Below are 18,948 nucleotides of genomic sequence, written 5' to 3' on the forward strand. Positions count from 1 at the left end.
CTTAAATCAGTTGGTTCTATTAAATCCGCCACTGCAACCGTATAAAAAAAAAAAACTTTCCACAGTTGTATGGATGCTACGGCACACTACACCTCTTCACTGCATGTTTCCTTTGCTCTAACGAGTTTGAAGTCCATCTTTGCTGGCGCCCCGCGGACGTCGAAGCTGGTCCCAGACTCATTTGCAAATGCAAATTGTCTTGGTAATCCCAGACTAAAGAAGAGCGGCAGCAGCCAAACGGACACCCTTTGTGACCATTCGGTTGGATTTGTATTCATTAGCGAGACGAGGAAAAGGCGAAGTTAATCTCAGAAATATGAGATGACTCTAACTCGTCCTCAATTATTGGCCGGTTTCAGAGCGAACAACACCCACATCTGATTAAAAATAAATCGATGCCTATGGTGTATGTAGGATCTGTGCTCATTATACAACTTAGAATATCCAAACTCTGCAGATGTGAGCTTCTTGTGACTGTGTCAAGGTTTTCATATTTACCATTATCTGGCTCAGGCACAGCTCTGACCCCTGTGGTATTCAAATTTCTATTATCAAAGGCCGATCGGGCCTGGATTGGGTGGCGTACGCACGCTTCAGGTGATATTTACACCAGAATCTGCACTGGTTTTTCTATACAAAGCTTGCTTAATGAGGGCCATTGTGTTTGTGTATTTTACCTCAAAGTTTCCCAGCAGACTGAGACTGGCAAGTGGAGCACTGGCACTGAACAGCTGCTGCGACTCGTCCGTGTACCCCTCTGTCTTTGGACACACCCTAAAAAGATTAAAGGCACACGCCTGATCAAAGTGTTTTCCGCGTGCAAGCAGTGAAAGAGATTCTTGACGTGCTTTAAAGAGATTTCCCCATTTCCTGTGTGAGATTAAATACTATTCACACTGATATGTGTTTGTGTGTGTTGGCAAAGACAATGTCCATTAAAAAAAAATCTTAATTCACAGGAGGAACAGACAGAAAGACAGTCACAATGTATATATTTATCTGTACACTAATCGTTTATACTAAAAACAGAAACAGAATGTGTTCCATGGCTGAAATGACAAACTCTAGAAACTTCTGCTGAAACAAAAGTAGCACTGCGGTGCCATCTATAGCTGCTGGCTGTGTGTGGGAAGTGTCACGACACCACTTTACCGCTGTCTGCTGCCATTTTGGGCTGAATGTGTGCGATTCTACACTTAAGTCACAGTACAGCAGAGCTTCAGCAGGTGGCAGCGTAAGAAAGAAACGGTCAGCAGAACAAGAGTGACCTCACCTTACCGCCAAGAACAACACTATATTTGCCTGATCTCTGAAACCGCAGGCGGCACTTCTATATCCTATTGTTAGTCTTCTTGATTTTAGAACCTCTATAATTATGGCAGTGTGGAACAACTCTCCAATGCACTTATACGACACAATAAAATGCAGTTTTAAACATTGCAGTTTTAGCTGAAAGGTTGCAAATTGAGAAGTAAATCAGAACGGAGAGAGATTGACTTGATCCTGATGGTGTTAAGAGGAGAATGTGACATGAAAATTATCTTGACTCTGTGCTTAAATCTTCATTTAGCCTCATGGAGAAACTGAGACACAGTGACAACATGATTACCTTTTTCCAGAGGCCCAAGGCAGACCCTTACAGCCAGTCAGAGAGGTGTCCAGGTAACCAGTTTGAGTTCTCCTCTGAGGAACCTGCAGCCAACACATGACACCTTCAGGGTTAAAGCTCGTAAATGTGGACTGGCTATTTGCTTCAAAGCAGAATTCCTTCAAAATAAATAACAATGTGTGACTATATTTGTATAAAAGGTGTCTGTGTTAAAATATAGACATGTTGTGACATGAGCGCGTGGAGGAACATTACACAGTTTAAATGCGAGTGAGAGCAATCACAGAACAGGAAAACGGGGACGATCGAGGCCAGCGGTGATCCTGCAAAGTCAGGGCAACAACTCAGTGTGTCTGATGTGTGCTTCATGAGTGTACATTAACTTAGATATAAAAGCTGCTGCCAGATAATTCAGTCCCTTTAGGACAAACATTCCAAGGCTGAATGAAAGAAAGGTGAGTAAGTAACGAGTGTGGTGTTATGGCAACAAAACTACGTGTCTTACAGGGCTTGATAGTAGTGGCAGCCCAGTGCAGGGGTGGAAGGCCTTGGTTGCGGTGGCGTCTAAGGAGTGGCGATTTTGTTTCTTCCAGCTGTTGCAGGGACGCAGAGGGGAGGGGCTGTGAGCGCGCTGGAGCACAGAGACGAGAGGAGAGAGATGATTAGTCAAGGAAACACCATTCCTCTGTATTATCAGTCCACTAGTTAAACATTCTAGAAAACACAATTCAGTTTCTACTAAAAGTTAAGATGAGTGAAGACCATCATGTTTGTTAATGCCATACAGAAAACAAGTCACAATTTCCAGACATCATGTGCCAGACATTTTGTGGCTGATGGGACATGGAGAGTTTGTTATTTTTGGACAGAGATGAGTTGTTTCCATAGCATGTGATTCATTTCCTTATATTTACCACTACGCTATACTAGAAGTAAGTAGGGCTGTCATTAGATACAAAAAAATTTAACTAAATAATCTCACAGTATTCGCAATTAAACTTTTGCTTTTCTTTTCTAATGACTCATTTAATGAGTAATCAGACAGTCAGCATTTCAGACGCCATTGTTTAATTGTATCTTTCTTTTTTAAAAAAAAACAAAAAACAGAACTACACATATACTATGTGATTTTAAAGAGACTCGGGCCTATAAGCCTATAGAACAAGAGCACAGTCAGCCACGCAGGGTAGGTGTCCTAACAGAAGTCTCCATGCAGCAGCGAGCATATTACAGACACCATCAGTGCCTGGAGTCCCTCTCAGGTCAGCGCACACCAGAGGTAAACAAACTCGCGCGTTAACTGCGTTAAATTATTTTTAATATGTGTTCATCTCGGCTGTATTAATCGCAACGATGAATGCGTTAACTTGGACAGCCCTAGTAGTAATGCACTTGTTGTATATGAACAATTCTCCGTAAGATAAGAGGGACTTACCAGTACAGTAGGATGGGGAGTTGTATCAGGACTGGAAGAGCTGGAGCATCCAGACTCTGGGGGTGCCTGGTTCTCATCGTGGAGGGCAGAGGCCTGGGCTTTCACACAGTTCTGCATCTTCATGTGGGACTGAGGCTGAGGCTTGCTGTGGTTGTGGTTGTGGTTGATGTTACAGTTCGTGGCTGGGCTGGCATCGTTATTAGTCCAACTGAAAAACTGGCCACTCCTCGGGCTGTTCTCAAAGCTGGGGGAGGCAGGGGGGGTTTCATGGCTTGGGGGAGTTCGTAAACACCGACCAGCTTGGGTGCGGGACTGACGTTTGAACGAGGGTTCTTCAAGTGTAAAGTGAGCACCATTTTGGGCCTGGGGAGAATGGCGTTCGGTCCCCTGATCAACGTGGGTCTCGTTTGTGCAAACGGGTGCATGTGTGGCAGCGGTGCGCGTGCTGCCCCTGTGAGGTTCATGGCTGGGTATGTGCCCGTTGGTGTAGCCGTTGGTGGCAGTGTGTGATGCCTGTGGGATGTGTGGGGCGTGTGAGTATGTGCGAACCGTGTGTGTGACTGTTGTTGTGTGTGTGTGGTGCAGAGGGCTGCTGCTTCTGCTGTGCCTGGGGGACAGCGAGGGGACAGACAGCCTCTCCTGGATGAGTCTGGTGATGTCTTGTACTGCCTGCGCGATGAGGGAGCTGTCTCTGTCCCTTTCCTTCTCTCTGTCCCTTTCCGTCTCTCCATTCCTCTCCTCCTCTCTGTCTCTCGTCTCGGTCATTTTCAGCTTCCTGCAGGCCGCAGGTTTGGGAGAGACGCTCTCTCGTTTGCTGAAAGAAGTGTCAGTCACGGGTGTGTTGAAGGGGCTGGACCACGCACACCCCACAGATTCATAGAGTGGTACCTCAGGCTCTTTGGTCTTACTGGCAGTTACGTCTTCATGGTTACTACCCCACATGGCTTTTGGAGGGTTGTCGGATGCAAAAAGGCCAGGAGGGAGTGGTGGTGCTGTGGGGTCGCAGAAGTTGAGCCTCTGTGCGATGCGGGCAATAACTTCCTGTCTCTCCTGCAGCAGGGAGCCAATCAGGGGGTTTGTTTCAGTTGCAGTGGGTCTTGGGGAGGGGCAGCGGGGTGGCTCAGCCAAGGAAAGATTCTTAAAAGCCCTCAGGGGCTCAGTGATGGGCCCCTTTGACCTCTCACTGCTGTTGGTGCCAGACCCATAGTCGTCCACTTGTGTGGAGTCAGGGGAACCATTGAGGGCCGAGTACAGCCACTTTCCTGCTTTACTTGTGGGAAGTGCAGACGGGGAGTGGGAGCGAGGCGGCGTAGGCGAGTGGGTGGATCTGTGGAACAGTGGTGAGCCCTGACGTTGGGGAATGTTGACCTGTGGAAGATCTCCGTTCTGATATACGTGACTCTCAGCCGGCTCCTGGCTCTTCTTGCTGTAGGGAGGTGGCACAGCAGTGTGAGGAAGGCTTTTAATGGGGATGTTGTTGATGGGGAGATTGGGAATGGGGAATCCATTGAGAAGGCGGCCAGACATGGAGTTGGTGCTCTTGCTGTACATGTTAGGGTTGTGATGGAGGTTGTCTTTGCTCGGGTCCAGGCTCTTTTTGAGGGTGGGCAGGCCACCATGGCTGTTGTGATTTGGGTTAAGGCTCGGGGTCTTGCTGTAAAGAGGAGGCAGGCCGGTATGAATGCTGCACGCTAGGGTGGGGTAGGTGGGTTGTCGGGGGAGGGACTGGACGTGAACCTGCAGTGCAACACTCTGAGATACATTAGGGATGGGGAATATATGCTCTGTAGGTGGCTGGGAAAACTGCCACTCCAGCTCCTCATCAGCAGCACTGATCCTGTTTGACACAAAGGAATAAGTGAGCTATATTGCTAACTTGTACAGCTTCAGACAGAGCCACCAGATAGTTTACTTCTTAAAATGTAGTATTTAAAACAAACTCACACATACCAATGAAAAGGTTTAGATCAGGTTATCTGTCACTTTAATAATCCGGCAAAACAACCCAAGTAAAAAAGCCTTCAGCCAAGTGGTGTCTTGAGTGCATGTTGACTGACCTGTACAGGATGTTTCTGGGGACAATGCCATGGGAGGCACTGAGCCAGGCGCTGAGCTGAGAGAAGAACACATACGAGCGAACAGCTAGCAGCAGGGTCTTCTCCTCAATGAAACGATCGCCGCTCCTATTACAAAAAAAAAAAGAAAAGTTATAAGAGGTGGAACTGTGCCAGTATGTCAGGTTAATGAGGACACAGTTCTCAGTGCGTATTTAATCGACACAGTGTTCGCTGTTCCAAAACATGCAAGTAGGAAAGTGGGCTAATGTGTCAGGTTAATACACCCTCTGAGTGCCGAGCTAATTCGAATGTTTTTCCGATTATGGTTTTATCCATATTTTATTTCATTATTTTTTAATAGTTTTTTATAACATTGAGTGGCTTTTTATTGGCATTCTTTTTTTGGTACTTTCTGAACCTGGGGGAAGATCTCTATAATCTAATTTTACACGTTTGCAACACTATTAATTGTAGGAGGACACTCCAAACCTGCAGTCAATTTTAATGAATGTTTTGAACAGTGATTAGGATTTCACAGGTATGTTTTCTTTAGATAGTGTGGTATTGTTAGAAAATCATCTGCCACTAGGACACTGGGTCTTACAGGCAGTGCCATCATTCCAATCAGAACTGATCTAAAACTATGCCTTTGTATTTAAAGTTTATTATACTTACTTGTTGTTTTTATTTATTTAATGCCCCCTCCCTATTCACAAAACAATTACCATGGTTTTTAATTGTTATGATTATATTTTTTTTAACGAGATAAACTAGATTCCCAATGTGGGAGGCAGAGTTTATATAGGTAATGAGAAAAGTGTGGGGATGGTTGAATGGAGGAAAATACATGATATAATTGAGAATTCCTTTCAAATTACGTTAAACGTAACAGCTGTGAGCAGAGTCTCTGAGTATAAAGTCACTGCGGAACATTGTGTTTATGAATAGTGTGCTTGCTCTGTTGTGTATCGTACATGCAAACTAATTCCACTCCATTTTAAAACCGCACTTTATGACAAAAACACTCGCTTTGCAGGTGAACATTTTAGCCTTGTAGCAGAAAATCTGCAGTGGGTACAAGGCAGCAGAAACAATGGGCTGTAAAACTAAAAGACACTGGTGTGGATGTAGCCTTACTGTCTTGGAACTGCTTGCAGGGTCCATCTCTCCAGCAGCAGGGCATCCTGTTTTATGACTGGGTCACTGATGGGGTCACTCGGGGGGCACTCGTCACCATAGCAACAGTCAGGCAGGAGCATGACCTCGATCATGATGGGGATGCTATTCCGCCAAAGCAGGATCACCTCTGATCGGGTTCGCCTTGCCTGCCGACACTGGTCACACACACACACACACACACACACACACACACACACAAGGTGGAGGGTTAGTGTTCATTAGTGAATGTCAGCACAGCGACCTTAAATTTAGGGGCGAAGCAGATGGGTCTCAGGGAGCCCCACTTTAAAGGTGGATTTTCGATTTTATCCACTTCACATCATTTGCAATAAAAAAGAGGCAAAATATGTGGAAGTTTAATATCTATCATGATTACAGTGAGCACCATTTCATTGTTTTTTTCATTGTTCATTTTCAAGTGTTATCAAGAAAAAAATATGATAACATGAAAATATTGAGCAATATAATATGATAGACACATTTATATGAAGACACATAAAAAGAGTCTATGATGTTTTTCTTGCTGGAGCACTTATGGCCAGTTTGACGACAATGGGGTGCAATTAATCCTTATTTTCTCAATTAACTGATTAGTTGTTTGGTCCATATAATGTCAGAACATGTTGAAAAATAGTAATCAGTGTTTACCAAACCTCAAAATGTCTTGTTTTGTCCATAAGCCAAAACAAATTTGTTGCAATGATTTCTTTGTTATATGGAGCAAAGAAACCAAAACATATTCACATTTAGAATTATTTAAATAAACCAACAACAACATTCAATTAATTATCACAATAATCTAGGATTAATTTAGAATCTGATGACTAATCAATTAATCATCGCAGCCCTGCTGATGACTGGCCGCTTTCAAAAGTAAGAAAATGTGCTGTTTTTGTGGTTAAGCTGAGTAAGTAGTGTGTTTTTGTGTGCATTGAGTCAGCAGCACATGATCCTTACAGCAGCGGAACAACATTAAGTGAAATCACAAGGTAATATGGAAAGCTTTAGCTTTGGTTTAAATGACGAATACATTTAAAATGATTATACTTATCATTTAGAATTTTACTGTGTAATACATTTATATCAGTTGGTTTTTGTGCATCACTTTCACATGTGGGCCTCACTTCATGGTGATGACTTGAATAAAATGTCAAGAGACTTGTTCTCCGTTTACACCACAGAAGCAAAGTGTGTGTGTGTGTGTGTGTATACATGTACTACCTGGGGCAGTTTGTCGCTGCATTCATGCTTGTGAAGAGGCGGCATGGCCGACTGGGCTGGCGGACAGTGCAGCCCCTCGGTTCTCCCCTTCACAGAATACTCTGGCGTCCTTCCCTCTGTGATGAGCAAGGTCAGGAACACCAGGAACTCCTCCGCATCATACTCGAAAAACTCCTCGGTTGCATCTGGACAAGGCACAAAGACACAGAAAAAGGTCATAATTATATTCAATCATGCTACACCAAAACAGGAAAACAGGCAAACTAGTACTTAGTCAGTTCTGTGAGTGACTGTTGCCGGGGCAATTATAAGCTGTATTGCTATGATCATTACATAAACGCCTGTATTTACATTTTGTGCTTTAGTGGATGTGGCAATTCAGCTCTGGCTAGAAAAGCTTGTTTGGACAAGGGGTGTTGGGGAAGGCAGCTAATGACTCAACTTTTCTAGTGTGGCTTCTTCAAAGGAAGATATTTCGCTCCTTTGTGTCAGCGGAGTACACACTCACGTCACTGGAAACAAATGTAATTACTGTTGCTTAGTCTGACTAAAACAGGACCTGTAAAATACATTCAAACATGCGAGTCAGACTGAAATTGTACTAATTTGAATTTCTAATGGTCAGACTAAGACATGTAGATAATGCATTTCGGAGGTCAAGCTCCAGAGTCAGACTTAAGCTGGTCTGGGTGGCACCACAGTTCCCATCCCAGCTAATACCCAGAAATAATAGAAGAAGCCCCTTTAAGATAAAATAATTCAGTATTTTAACTTAAGGGATTGTAAGAAGACTAAGAAAAGCCCTAAACATGCAAACAACTAGCCATTTGCTGAACCAGAAACCATCTTAAACTAACAGGGCTGACACTCTTCATTCAATAAACTGATTCCCCACTGGTGCTTATATAGTGGGATATTATTAACAGCAGACTGGACTGTGCATGGAGACGGACTGGGTTTATAGACAGCAATAATGATGTCATCATCCACACTCACTGACTAAAAATGTACTCACAAAAACTGACGTATCAACAATTGTGCCAAAAATGAAAATACTGCACCACCCACTGTTTCAACAGTTTGACTGGGGTGGGGTTTGGACACGACAGAGAAGAGGTGGAACAACCACAACATTAAGAGATACAGAAGTAGAACTACAGACAGGAAATAGTCAAACAGTTGGTCAGCTCATGATTCACAGGAGATTCATTTTGATTGTTATTAACACACTGGAGCAGTGTGTTATGATACCAGTCAAATGTTATCTAACTGTAGGTGTGGTTTGTAGTTGTTGTTTGTCTCCTGCTATGGAAACATTAACAAAACCCCGCTTTGTTTGTGTTATAAACGACGCCAAGATCTAAAGTGAGGTATTTTTAGCAGAGGGTAGAAGAGCCCGTCTTGGCTCCGTCTCCTCTACTTCTCCAGAGAACACTCCCAGAATCCCGCAGGACGCGGCTGATACACAGCAGTGCTGAGACTTGAAGCACACAAGCAAAGTCTAGGACGTGCAGAAGCAGCCTGTTCAACAACCTCAAGCATTGACCTGCCCTCACACAAATATTCAGAAACCATCACATGCTTACATTGACCTATTTTATGTCATTATTTTTTGCACGCCAGGACCTCATAAGGACAGAAAAGAAAGAACTTAAACAGGTCCTCACTCAATCAGAGCAGGGCTGTCTAGAACAGAGGCCCCTCTCAGCTGATTCTGTAGAAATGTGAGCTGTAAGCTTTTTGCTGTGAGAGTATATGTGTATGCGTGTGTGTGAGTGTATTGCAGCCACCCAGTCACGCACATTCCTTGCAGGGAACTCCTCCTACATGCCTTTGAGCTACTGCTGCACGTGGAGAGAGGCGCACTCCAACACAAAACATGATGGAGGAGGGAGGGATGGAGGAGGGAGGGAGGGAGGGGTGGAAAGGGGCCTGTTAGCCAGCTGTAGGCTGAATAAGTGCAGGGTGAAAAAGATGGAGAGGGAGGCGATATTCATAGACAATCTCCTTTTCTTTATGGGCTGGAAGGTTTCAAACAAAAGGGAGAAAGCGGCCAACAGCGAGAGAGAGAACTGGGAGATGGGAGAGTGGGAGTAAATTACAACAACGGTCAAGATTCACAGTGATAAACCCCAGGGGTTTATCACCTGAGACTTTACATGATGATTGGCTTGAACATACTGGATTTGCGGTCGAGAGGTGGGGCTAAACCATAAACCCAGTCTGTAGTGGGAAAGGACATTGCAGTGAGGGGATGTGGGCTAAAGGTAAGCCTGTGCTTTGTGATGAAGAGAGGCAAGAAGGAAAATAAGGAGGAGGCATGGATGGATGAGTGGGGGAGATAAAAGAGTGATTAATGGAGCAGAGGAAAACAGCCTCTGAGAAATGGTGTTACCCATAGCCCCCCCCCCCCCCCCCCCCCCTAAAAACACACACACAGAGCCCCCAATCATGAGTGCACAGTGGGTCTCAGATTGCTGCTTTCTAGGAAAAACAAACCCAGGAATACATACACTAACAATCGCTCCTAAATGCACACATGGATAACAACAAATACAGGCACAGCGATGAACACACTAACCATCATCACATACACACTAACATGCACACACACATGGGCACTGCAGGACAAAGGACTAATAATGGCAACTTTGAATCAGGGGCCTCAGTGTGTACGCACAGATGAGAGCGTTCATTCCTTAGAGTGCAATGCCGGAATACAACATTCCTACGAAGCCTACACAAATACACACACACACACACAGCACAAAGAAACATCTCTGCGATCAAACCGCCTTAGAGGTAGAAACCCTTTGCGAAGAACATGCAACATATAGCTTAGTCATTTGTCATTTGAATTAATGTCAGTTTGTGAGATATAGTTCTTTCTTTTTTGTTTTCTTTACATTCGGTTAGAGAAACAGCGTAGTGCAAACAGCAAATCATAATCGGGTTTAGGTCCAGCCTTTAAGCAACTTTACGGATACAAACCCAAACGCAAAGGCACAAAATTTCACACTGCTCTTTTGTGTGACCCCTCCTCCCCCGCCTGATAATGTATGACGTGAATTATGTAACGGATCAGATTTAGACTTAGTCGACTTATTATTAGACAACCTGTGATCACCTGCCACCGAGTGCTGCTGTTAAAGTCCAGACAGAACTATAACGTTATGAGGACAACAGGTATAAGTTAGTTAGAATGAAGTAGATGCAGGAAACACAAAATGTCCTCTGATAAGGATGCAGGGCCCAAAAAGTCCTAAAGAGAACAAAGTACATATATGCACACACAATCTAATAATTGTGTTAGTCCAACTAAAACCAGACTTTTAAAATGTTAGCCCAACTGATATTTTTTTTATCAAACTTCTTATAAGTTGGACTAACCCAGATAATGCAGCTGGAAGTTGAACTACTATTGTATGCATACATTAAATTGAATTCTCTAAAGATTTCGACACCCAGTTTTCAACAACAGCAAGAAAAACGTGGTGTAATCTGGGGCCAGTACAATTTTGGACCACCAAGGAAACTGGAAGCGTTAAATATTTTTGAAATTCATCAATGTAGGAAGACTTCAAAGTCCCTCAACAGGCTTCTAACTTGCCACCTGTTATTGTTTGTGGTCTGTGATGTAAAAAGTCAACTGGAAAATGCCCAAAACTAACAAGCTGAGACGGGAGCATATTGCAACCTACTATCGTGGAGACAGACACACGACAGTCAATAAATGGATTCCCCTACTGGTGCTTGTACTGCTACAAGTTACAGTCCTAGCTTGACTTAACAGCGCGTGGAAATGTAGTGATCGTTATTTTAACGGCGTCACTGCTTGGAAGATAGAAGGTGAAAGACAAGTGAGACGAAGCAGTCACACATTCATATGAACTCACCCATTATTCTGTGAAGTGTGGCCCTCCTTCTATAGCAAAAGCTGGTCTCTCTCTCTCACTCACTCACTCACTCAAACACATTAGCACCCATGTGCTCTCAGCTCATTTGAATGCTGTGTAAGTAGCCATATGGCGAAAGGCGCTCCCCATCCTCCTCTGGTCACCCAGTGCTGCAGTCTCGGTGTCATTCATTTATGACCATGTTTCATTCAAATCGAAGCACAAAACCGCTGATCATGTCTCGTTAGCCTTAGCTCATCAGTGATACATGTGTATACGGACGTGCACAGTGCGGTGGCAGACGATGTATAACACAGTCACAGATCAAAGGACACTGCACCGATGAGCTCATCAGAGGCTCGTCTGCTGGTTATCAGTCGTCAGTGTTACAGATCGTTTGAAAATATATGCTGCGCAGCTGCAACCAGAGAGAGAGAGAGAGAGATGGGATCCATTTCAGAGGGAGAGAAACAGAAGGTCTAGGCAGATATTGGAAGAAAACAGCTGAGTAGTCTAAAGGGCAGGTGAGGAAACGTGCAAAAAAAGTTAAAAAGGATGTTAAATGAAATGCATTTCCAATTCCAGTTAACAGTCTGAAACGTTTAAACCCTTTGACATTTGCATCAGCTAAATGTATGTGAAATTGAATTTTCTGTATATTGAAACATGCTATTTTTGTTTATTTTGCTTTGCTTATGAGCCAGGTTATGAAGATCAAAACAAAATAAAAATATATAATTTAAGAATGAAACAGCACTCTTGACAAAACTGAACATATTATGACTTTGTTACTGTGTTATCCTTACTAAAACAAATATACAACATTAAGTAAATATTTCCTTTAAAAAAAAAAAAAAAGCTGAGAGTCTATTTGAACCAGTGTGAAAATGACCATATGGAAGTTCTGCTGCTATTTACACCTCTATAGAACTCACACTGGCCCTTTCAGCAGCTTTTTTTATTTACCATCACTGGGTTTTATTTTTGTAAAAAAAAAAATAACATGCAGGATTGTGCACATGCTCCCTTTGAGAAGTGCCATACACCAGTTAGTGTTTAATATAATGTGCATGGATGGGTGGAATAAATGGGTCAAGCTGTGACTGACTTCCTTTCAGTTTTAGTTTATCTTTTTAAAATCACAATTTGGCAGGTTAAAAATGTGGTGGGGTAAAAAAAAACAAAAAAAACATAATTTTGATTTAAATATACAGTTTCACTAGACTAACCATTTGTAAAGAGACGCTTTGTGTCAGAACTTCTCTTGTTCGCCTCATTCAAGTGGTTCAAGAAAGCTGAGTCTCATTAGCCACAATGACTAGCCACCACCCCGGCTGCAAATAGTACAATTTCCGGGGTGTAAATAGCACCTGCTGTCTGCTATTTAAAGAATGGCTACAAAAACAGCGGAGATTTAACAGACGAGTCAAATCTGTGTATATCTGTGTACAGGAAGATTCTGAAAATTAAAGGGTGTTCTCAAAAATTGGAATCATTTGCAACATTAATACAGCAGACACGTGCCTGCTTTGTTCCAGTTTTCATGCTTAGATCGATTATGAACCTAAATAAATAGCTCCTTATTGAGGTTCTCTTGAGCAAACCACTTAAGACCAAACTGCTCCAGTGGAGCTGAGCCAATTTTCTCATCACGAATGAATGAACTGTGATGGTATAACTGTGAGAACAGAGGTTGCGCAGCTGCTCCATTTTCTTAATGACAATCAACACTGCAAAGACACTAGAGGGCATATAAGATATCGGATAATTAAAAATGCTCTTCAGGTTTGTTTTTTTTTGTCTTTAGTTAATATGATTTAGTGTTGGAATCCTGCAGACTACAGATAACCAGCCTGCTGGGAAGGTGCGTGTTAAAAACATTTGCAGGCAGCCTCTATGCAGCAGTGGCAACAGTCTGCTGAGCTTGCTGAGGTGTGTCAGCTTAACACATTATAATATCTCACTCCTTCTGAATGGAAAAAAATCATTCCTCATTCTTATCAGGTTCCACACTGAAGGGCGATGTGAAAAGATTCAAAGTAAAAGCCCTGCGTGCACTTAGGACCTTTTTATTTGCCACTCTGTGTAAGATTGCACAATGAATTAAACTCTAATTGCACAAAAAACTAGGCTGTCGTAATGACGTGACCTTGAAACATGCGCCGACATGAAAATGTGAATATGCAAAGGAGCCTGAGTGCAATTTAGATTAAACATTTGTCTAAAAATGTTTGCAGTATTGTTCTTCTTCTCTTGCAACAGTCAAATACTCAGGGATGTCAAATGTATAAAGTAAAGTACTTGCATCAACAAATGACATGACTGCAGTGCATCACTTGAAGTGTGTGTGTGGAGGGGGGGAAGAAATCTAAATTTAACACCAGTTATGTTGTGCTCACACCGAAAAGACGGTCTAATTCTCTGCTGCATTTGAGGAAGGCCATTGTATTGCCATTGTTACAACAGCAACCAAAACACTAAGTAAATGTCATCACAGACTAAAATCCCAATTACCGGTGGTAGTATACTCGCCTATTTCCTCAATGCATAAAAAGAATAAAAGGAATATTTTTATCATGACGACAAACCTAAATGCACAATTCAGATATTTTTTTATTTTTTTTATTTTTTAAACTGTGCACTCATACATACAGTATACATGCTCTGAGTTACATTACCATTATCTGAAGGCAGAGGGTTAGAAGATTACACTGATCCTTAGTGCAGCCCCCACTGAGATAAATATAGACACAACGTAGTAGCTTTCATTTGACTCTTTTCCTCTAATTCTGCATTCAAAGTGGACTTCCAGCAGTTATCTGTTTAAAGGTCCAGTGTGTACAATTAAGGTGAAATAATTTCCATTTAGCTGAAATTGAAGCTAAAATTAATCTTCTTCATAAGTGTGCAATCACCTGAATTGTTGTCATTTAATTACCCCCTGAATGAGCCTTTCATATTTATATCAAGGGCTGGGTCAACCATTTTGGTCCACCATATGCCTACAAACTGATTATTGTTTGGAGTTTTACTGCAAACTGAAGGCTACATACAGTATGTATCCACTTGGAAGGGAAGGGTGAGGCGAGAGATACTCAGGAGCAACATGTAACTTTACAAATAAATGTTGCTTAATTTTACACACTGTCCCTTTAAATACAGACATATATGCTATAGATTCCTTTAATTCCACTCACTAGATCTAGCACGCAAAAGGCAACCCTTTGAAAAGCATTACAAAGGCAACCCATGGGTTATTTGAAACTTACCGAGTACAAAATGAAAACACTTGGCAGGGCTTTTTAATGCCGACTGATTGTCAACATGTAGCATTCCAAAAACTAGGAGAACACATAGCAAGTTTCAAAATATTCAAATGCAGTGCTTTCAAAGCAGGTGGCAGATTAAAAGGGTCAGCAGCTCTAGCACCTGCCTTTCTGCCACAGTGGGAACTGCATCTTTTTCGTTGCAGGACTATATTTGGAGAACAGCTGTTCCACAAGAACACCTAAAGTGTGAAATGCGTCCAGTCAACTCCTTTCTTGGGGAGTTAGGGTCTCTTCATTCTTTCCATGTCTATTCAGGTCACAAGGTTTCGTTCATACTAAAATGATGACCAGTTGTTAAATTGGCTTCTGCTGGTTAGGAATCCTAAACTAAAAACAGCTGAGTAACTATGAGAAGCTGAGATCATTGCAGTAGAAGCTAACCCTCCTACCCTCCTGAATCCTGTTTTCATGGAAAATCATCAGAGAATCTATTTTATTCAGTGTATCTTTACCCGTTTATCATTGGGTGATTAATTTAATTTTGTTTGAAACCCAGCTCCAGGGTTGAACATACGTAGATCAACTAACAAAAGCATAACTCTTCATTTTTAAAGCACCCATATAATACATTGGCTTCAGTCATTTCACTCCTGGCTGGCTGACCCGGGACCAGTGGAGTACAGTAAACGACAATCACGACTGCTGACCAGAGGAGAAGAGCTAAAAAAGAAAAGGACAAGTGTTGTCAAGGCAACTGAGACTCTGCATTGAACATTCCTGTCACGGTGATTGAGGAGTGTCCATGAGAAATAATGAGCTGAAGCGATAAGTGTTATTGTGTGTGACAATGAGCTGCAGTGTTTGAAAACAATTAACACCTCTGTGTCGTGATGAGGACCAGGCAGGCATATGAAGCATGTGATTCTTCGTTTTCCCTGCATGTATGCGTGTATGTTTATTTTGACCTACAGCAAAGCAACAGAGGAGTGCTGGTGCCAACCCTTTAACTTTGATAATGGGGTCAATTGTATGCCTTGTGTTTTGCAACATGAATCAAGTCCCTGCCAGCTCACCTTTCCTGTTTTTGTCTGCCTTGTGTGTTACAAGGTTAAAAACACTGGACGGGGGAGGCAGAGTCTGCCAAGGAACTGGTCTGTTTTTTTCATAAAGAATGGTAAAGATCAGCTGGTCTAGGTTCCGCTTCACGTCTTTACAACCATATCCACATAAAAAACAGCACTTTCCCTTTAAGATCTGTTTTGTTCTTAAAAGTTTTCCGTAAACACTGCATTGTTTCAAGAAACGTCTTTAAAACACATGAACCCCACAAAACAACTCTAAATGCTGTACAGAAATACAACAAACCGTGGGAGAAGATGTGGAGCATGAGCATAAAACTCTGTTTTTAAATAAAGCTTTCTTTGAACAAATAAACATTACAGCATATACAATCACAGAAACAGAATGAACCAAGCCAGAGGGACTAAGGAAAGAAAATAAAAGTTAACGTAAAGCAAACGGACCAAACAAACTGCAAACATAAGAAGACAATGGCAACAAGAAAAATGGCAACAGTGTGCGCAAGAGCAAGAGAGGTGGGGCTATGACATCATTGTTTTTCCAAAGTTATGTATTGGTTGTATACACAAATACACACGGGTGGTGTTTTCATGTACATCATGTGGATAAATAGGCCACAACTTTTGCAGATCCTCCTAAACTTGTTCTCATGTGCATGGTGATAATTAAACATATTTAACACCTCTAGGGGTAAATTCAGATTTGACATCTCATAAATTAATTAACTTCGTCAAGTACTTAAAAGTAAGTAATAAAAGTAAGTATGTTTTAGGATTTTCAGTTTTCTTAAAAACTCCCTACTTGATCAACTACTTTGTTCAAAAGTTTCAAGCTTGAGATCATGACATGTGTGCCAGTGTGTGTCTGTAAGTCCCTCTCTCCCACTCTGCAATACAAAGGGGCAGATTCACAGCACACATAGCAACAGGCCCTGATTGGCCGAGGCGTGTTAGTACAGTTCCAGCTGAGGAGAACTCTTCTTCTGTTTTGTGAACTCAGCTGCCATTATTCTCCAACAGCCAAACACACACAATCTGACTGACAAACTACCTTAGCCTCTCTTTCTCTCTCTCCCTCTCTCTCTCATACCCATTGTTGTCAGTCATACACAGAGCTGTTGTTTCGAGACCATGCTCTGGATGAACAGACCGTTCACAATGAGATTTAAGAACTCAGCTGATGTGGAAAAAGTAATGCTCACGGTCCTGCATCAAGTGTAAACTTTTATTCCACACACTTTGTTGGATGGCTTTGTGATAGGACCCTATGCCTCCTGCCAATGTTACCAACCTTGAATCCTGTATCAATATTTTTAAAAGGCCGGTTTCATTCTGAAGGTTAGAAAGCTCTATTCAGTAGCTACGAGCTTAAGTGGCTACCTTTGCTGAACTGCCAAAACTGCATTCTCTACAACATAACTGGAGCATAACTCATCCAGTTTAAACCCATGCTTACTGCAGAGACCTTGTGTTAAATTCATGTACAAAAATCCTCCTAAAACCTCTTCATTCTTTCATGCAGTACTGGATCAGTATGCGAGATGAAAGCTCCAGTAACAGTGCTTGCTTATCACGGTTAGGTAACTGTGGATGAAGGCTCGCCAGGAGTCTGCAGGATTTCACCGTAACCACACACTCAGCCACGTGAGTTCGGTGATAAATCATTTTAAGCAGACAGGAATCAGGATTTGTACCATCAGTTGATGAAGCCTTCAAACCTGCATACTCTCAGTCAGCTACGGACCAAAAATACATGAATTAAACTCCTTAACATGCTACAACGCTGTGAGTACAGAATGTTCTCTTCATCAACCATCCCAACTTCCCTGAGTACAGCACTTAATCCCCCATTATTTATCCAGTCCAATCCTATTTATTTTTGAAGCACATTTAAAAACAACAATGTTGACCCAAGTGCTTTACAGTAATAAGGCAAACATTTTAAAACGCAAAACACAAACAGAGCTCAACACACGCAACAGGTGAGAGGCAAACCGTACGATATGGACCGCACAACTCACACCGAAGAGAAAGAGATGTGTTTTTAAGACAGACTTAAAAACAGGGAGTGATGGGGCCAGCCTAACGTGGCAAATCATTCCACAATTTGGGAGCTGCTACCGCGAAGGCCTGATCCCTGAGACGACCAAGATCAGCTGATCAGCTGATCTTCAAGACCACGAAGGAGTGTACTGCTGTAGTACGTCAGAAAGGTAAAAGCAAGGCCATTTAGACACTTTTACACCACAACTATAATAACTTCAAATTGTACTGGGAGCAAGTAGAGGGAAGCCAGAAAGGGAGAGATATATTCATGTCTGAGAGTTAGAGCTGCAACAAACGATTATTTTCACGATTAATCGAGTAAGCGCTTGGTCCATAAAATGTCAGAAAATGTTAAAAAAAAATGTTGATCAGGGTTTGTCAAACCTGGAAATGATGTTCTCGAATGTCTTGTTTTGTCCACAAACCAAAATGATTCAGTTTTTCATGACTTCTTTGTAATATAGAGCAAAGAAACCATAAAATATTCACATTTAAGAAGCTGAAACAATCAGCATGGAAATAATCATGGAAAAAGCTTCAAACCAACTAATTGATTATAAAAATAGTTGACGATTAATATAGTAATCGATTAATCGAGTAATTGTTTCAGCTCTACTGCAAGTTCATGTCAAAAGGTGTGCGGCAGCATTCTGAACAAGCTGAAGGCGATCGATGGAAGCCTGGCTAACCCCAACATAAAGAGTGTTACAGTAATCCAGTCGAGTTGTTATGAAAGCATGCATGAGTTTTTCAAGGTCATGCCTCAGCGGAATCAATTTAATCTTTGCCTTAATTATAAGAAGCTGTTTTTTTTTTTTTTTTTAATAAACACAGCTATTCTGCTTATCAAATCCAAATCATGTCCATTATTGTCCAAAGAGCCAAGATCAATGAAGGTTGGACAAAGAATGTATCATTGAGGGGAAGAGACATTTGACAGTGGTCTGCATAAAAATGGAACGAATGCCAGGTTTCCAAAAGATGGAGCCCAGAGGAAGCAGATACAGCGAGAACAGAAGGGCCAAATAAGAACAAACCAGTCCAAGGCGGCACCTATAATACCCAGTCAGTGCTCCAGACGAGAGAGGGGGATACTATGATCCAATGTATGAAAGGTAGCAGTCAAGTCTAAAAGCACTAGAACGAGTCAGTGGCCA

At 42.2% G+C, this 18,948-nt stretch overlaps 1 protein-coding gene across 1 annotated transcript in view; it reads right to left on the reverse strand.

Moving 5' to 3' along the window:
- atosa (atos homolog A) overlaps nt 1-18,948 on the reverse strand; it is a 32,382-nt gene that overhangs the window by 2,366 nt on the left and 11,068 nt on the right. The window contains exons 2-8 of the mRNA XM_058629374.1: nt 7,502-7,686; nt 6,239-6,435; nt 5,102-5,227; nt 3,045-4,881; nt 2,115-2,240; nt 1,610-1,692; nt 678-774 (exon numbers count right to left, since the gene is read on the reverse strand). Coding sequence (XP_058485357.1) covers nt 678-774; nt 1,610-1,692; nt 2,115-2,240; nt 3,045-4,881; nt 5,102-5,227; nt 6,239-6,435; nt 7,502-7,686 — 2,651 coding nt within the window. The remainder of the gene's footprint in view (nt 1-677; nt 775-1,609; nt 1,693-2,114; nt 2,241-3,044; nt 4,882-5,101; nt 5,228-6,238; nt 6,436-7,501; nt 7,687-18,948) is intronic.

The sequence above is a fragment of the Solea solea genome, chromosome 5 (assembly GCF_958295425.1).
Source record: "Solea solea chromosome 5, fSolSol10.1, whole genome shotgun sequence".
Classification (NCBI taxonomy): domain Eukaryota; kingdom Metazoa; phylum Chordata; class Actinopteri; order Pleuronectiformes; family Soleidae; genus Solea; species Solea solea.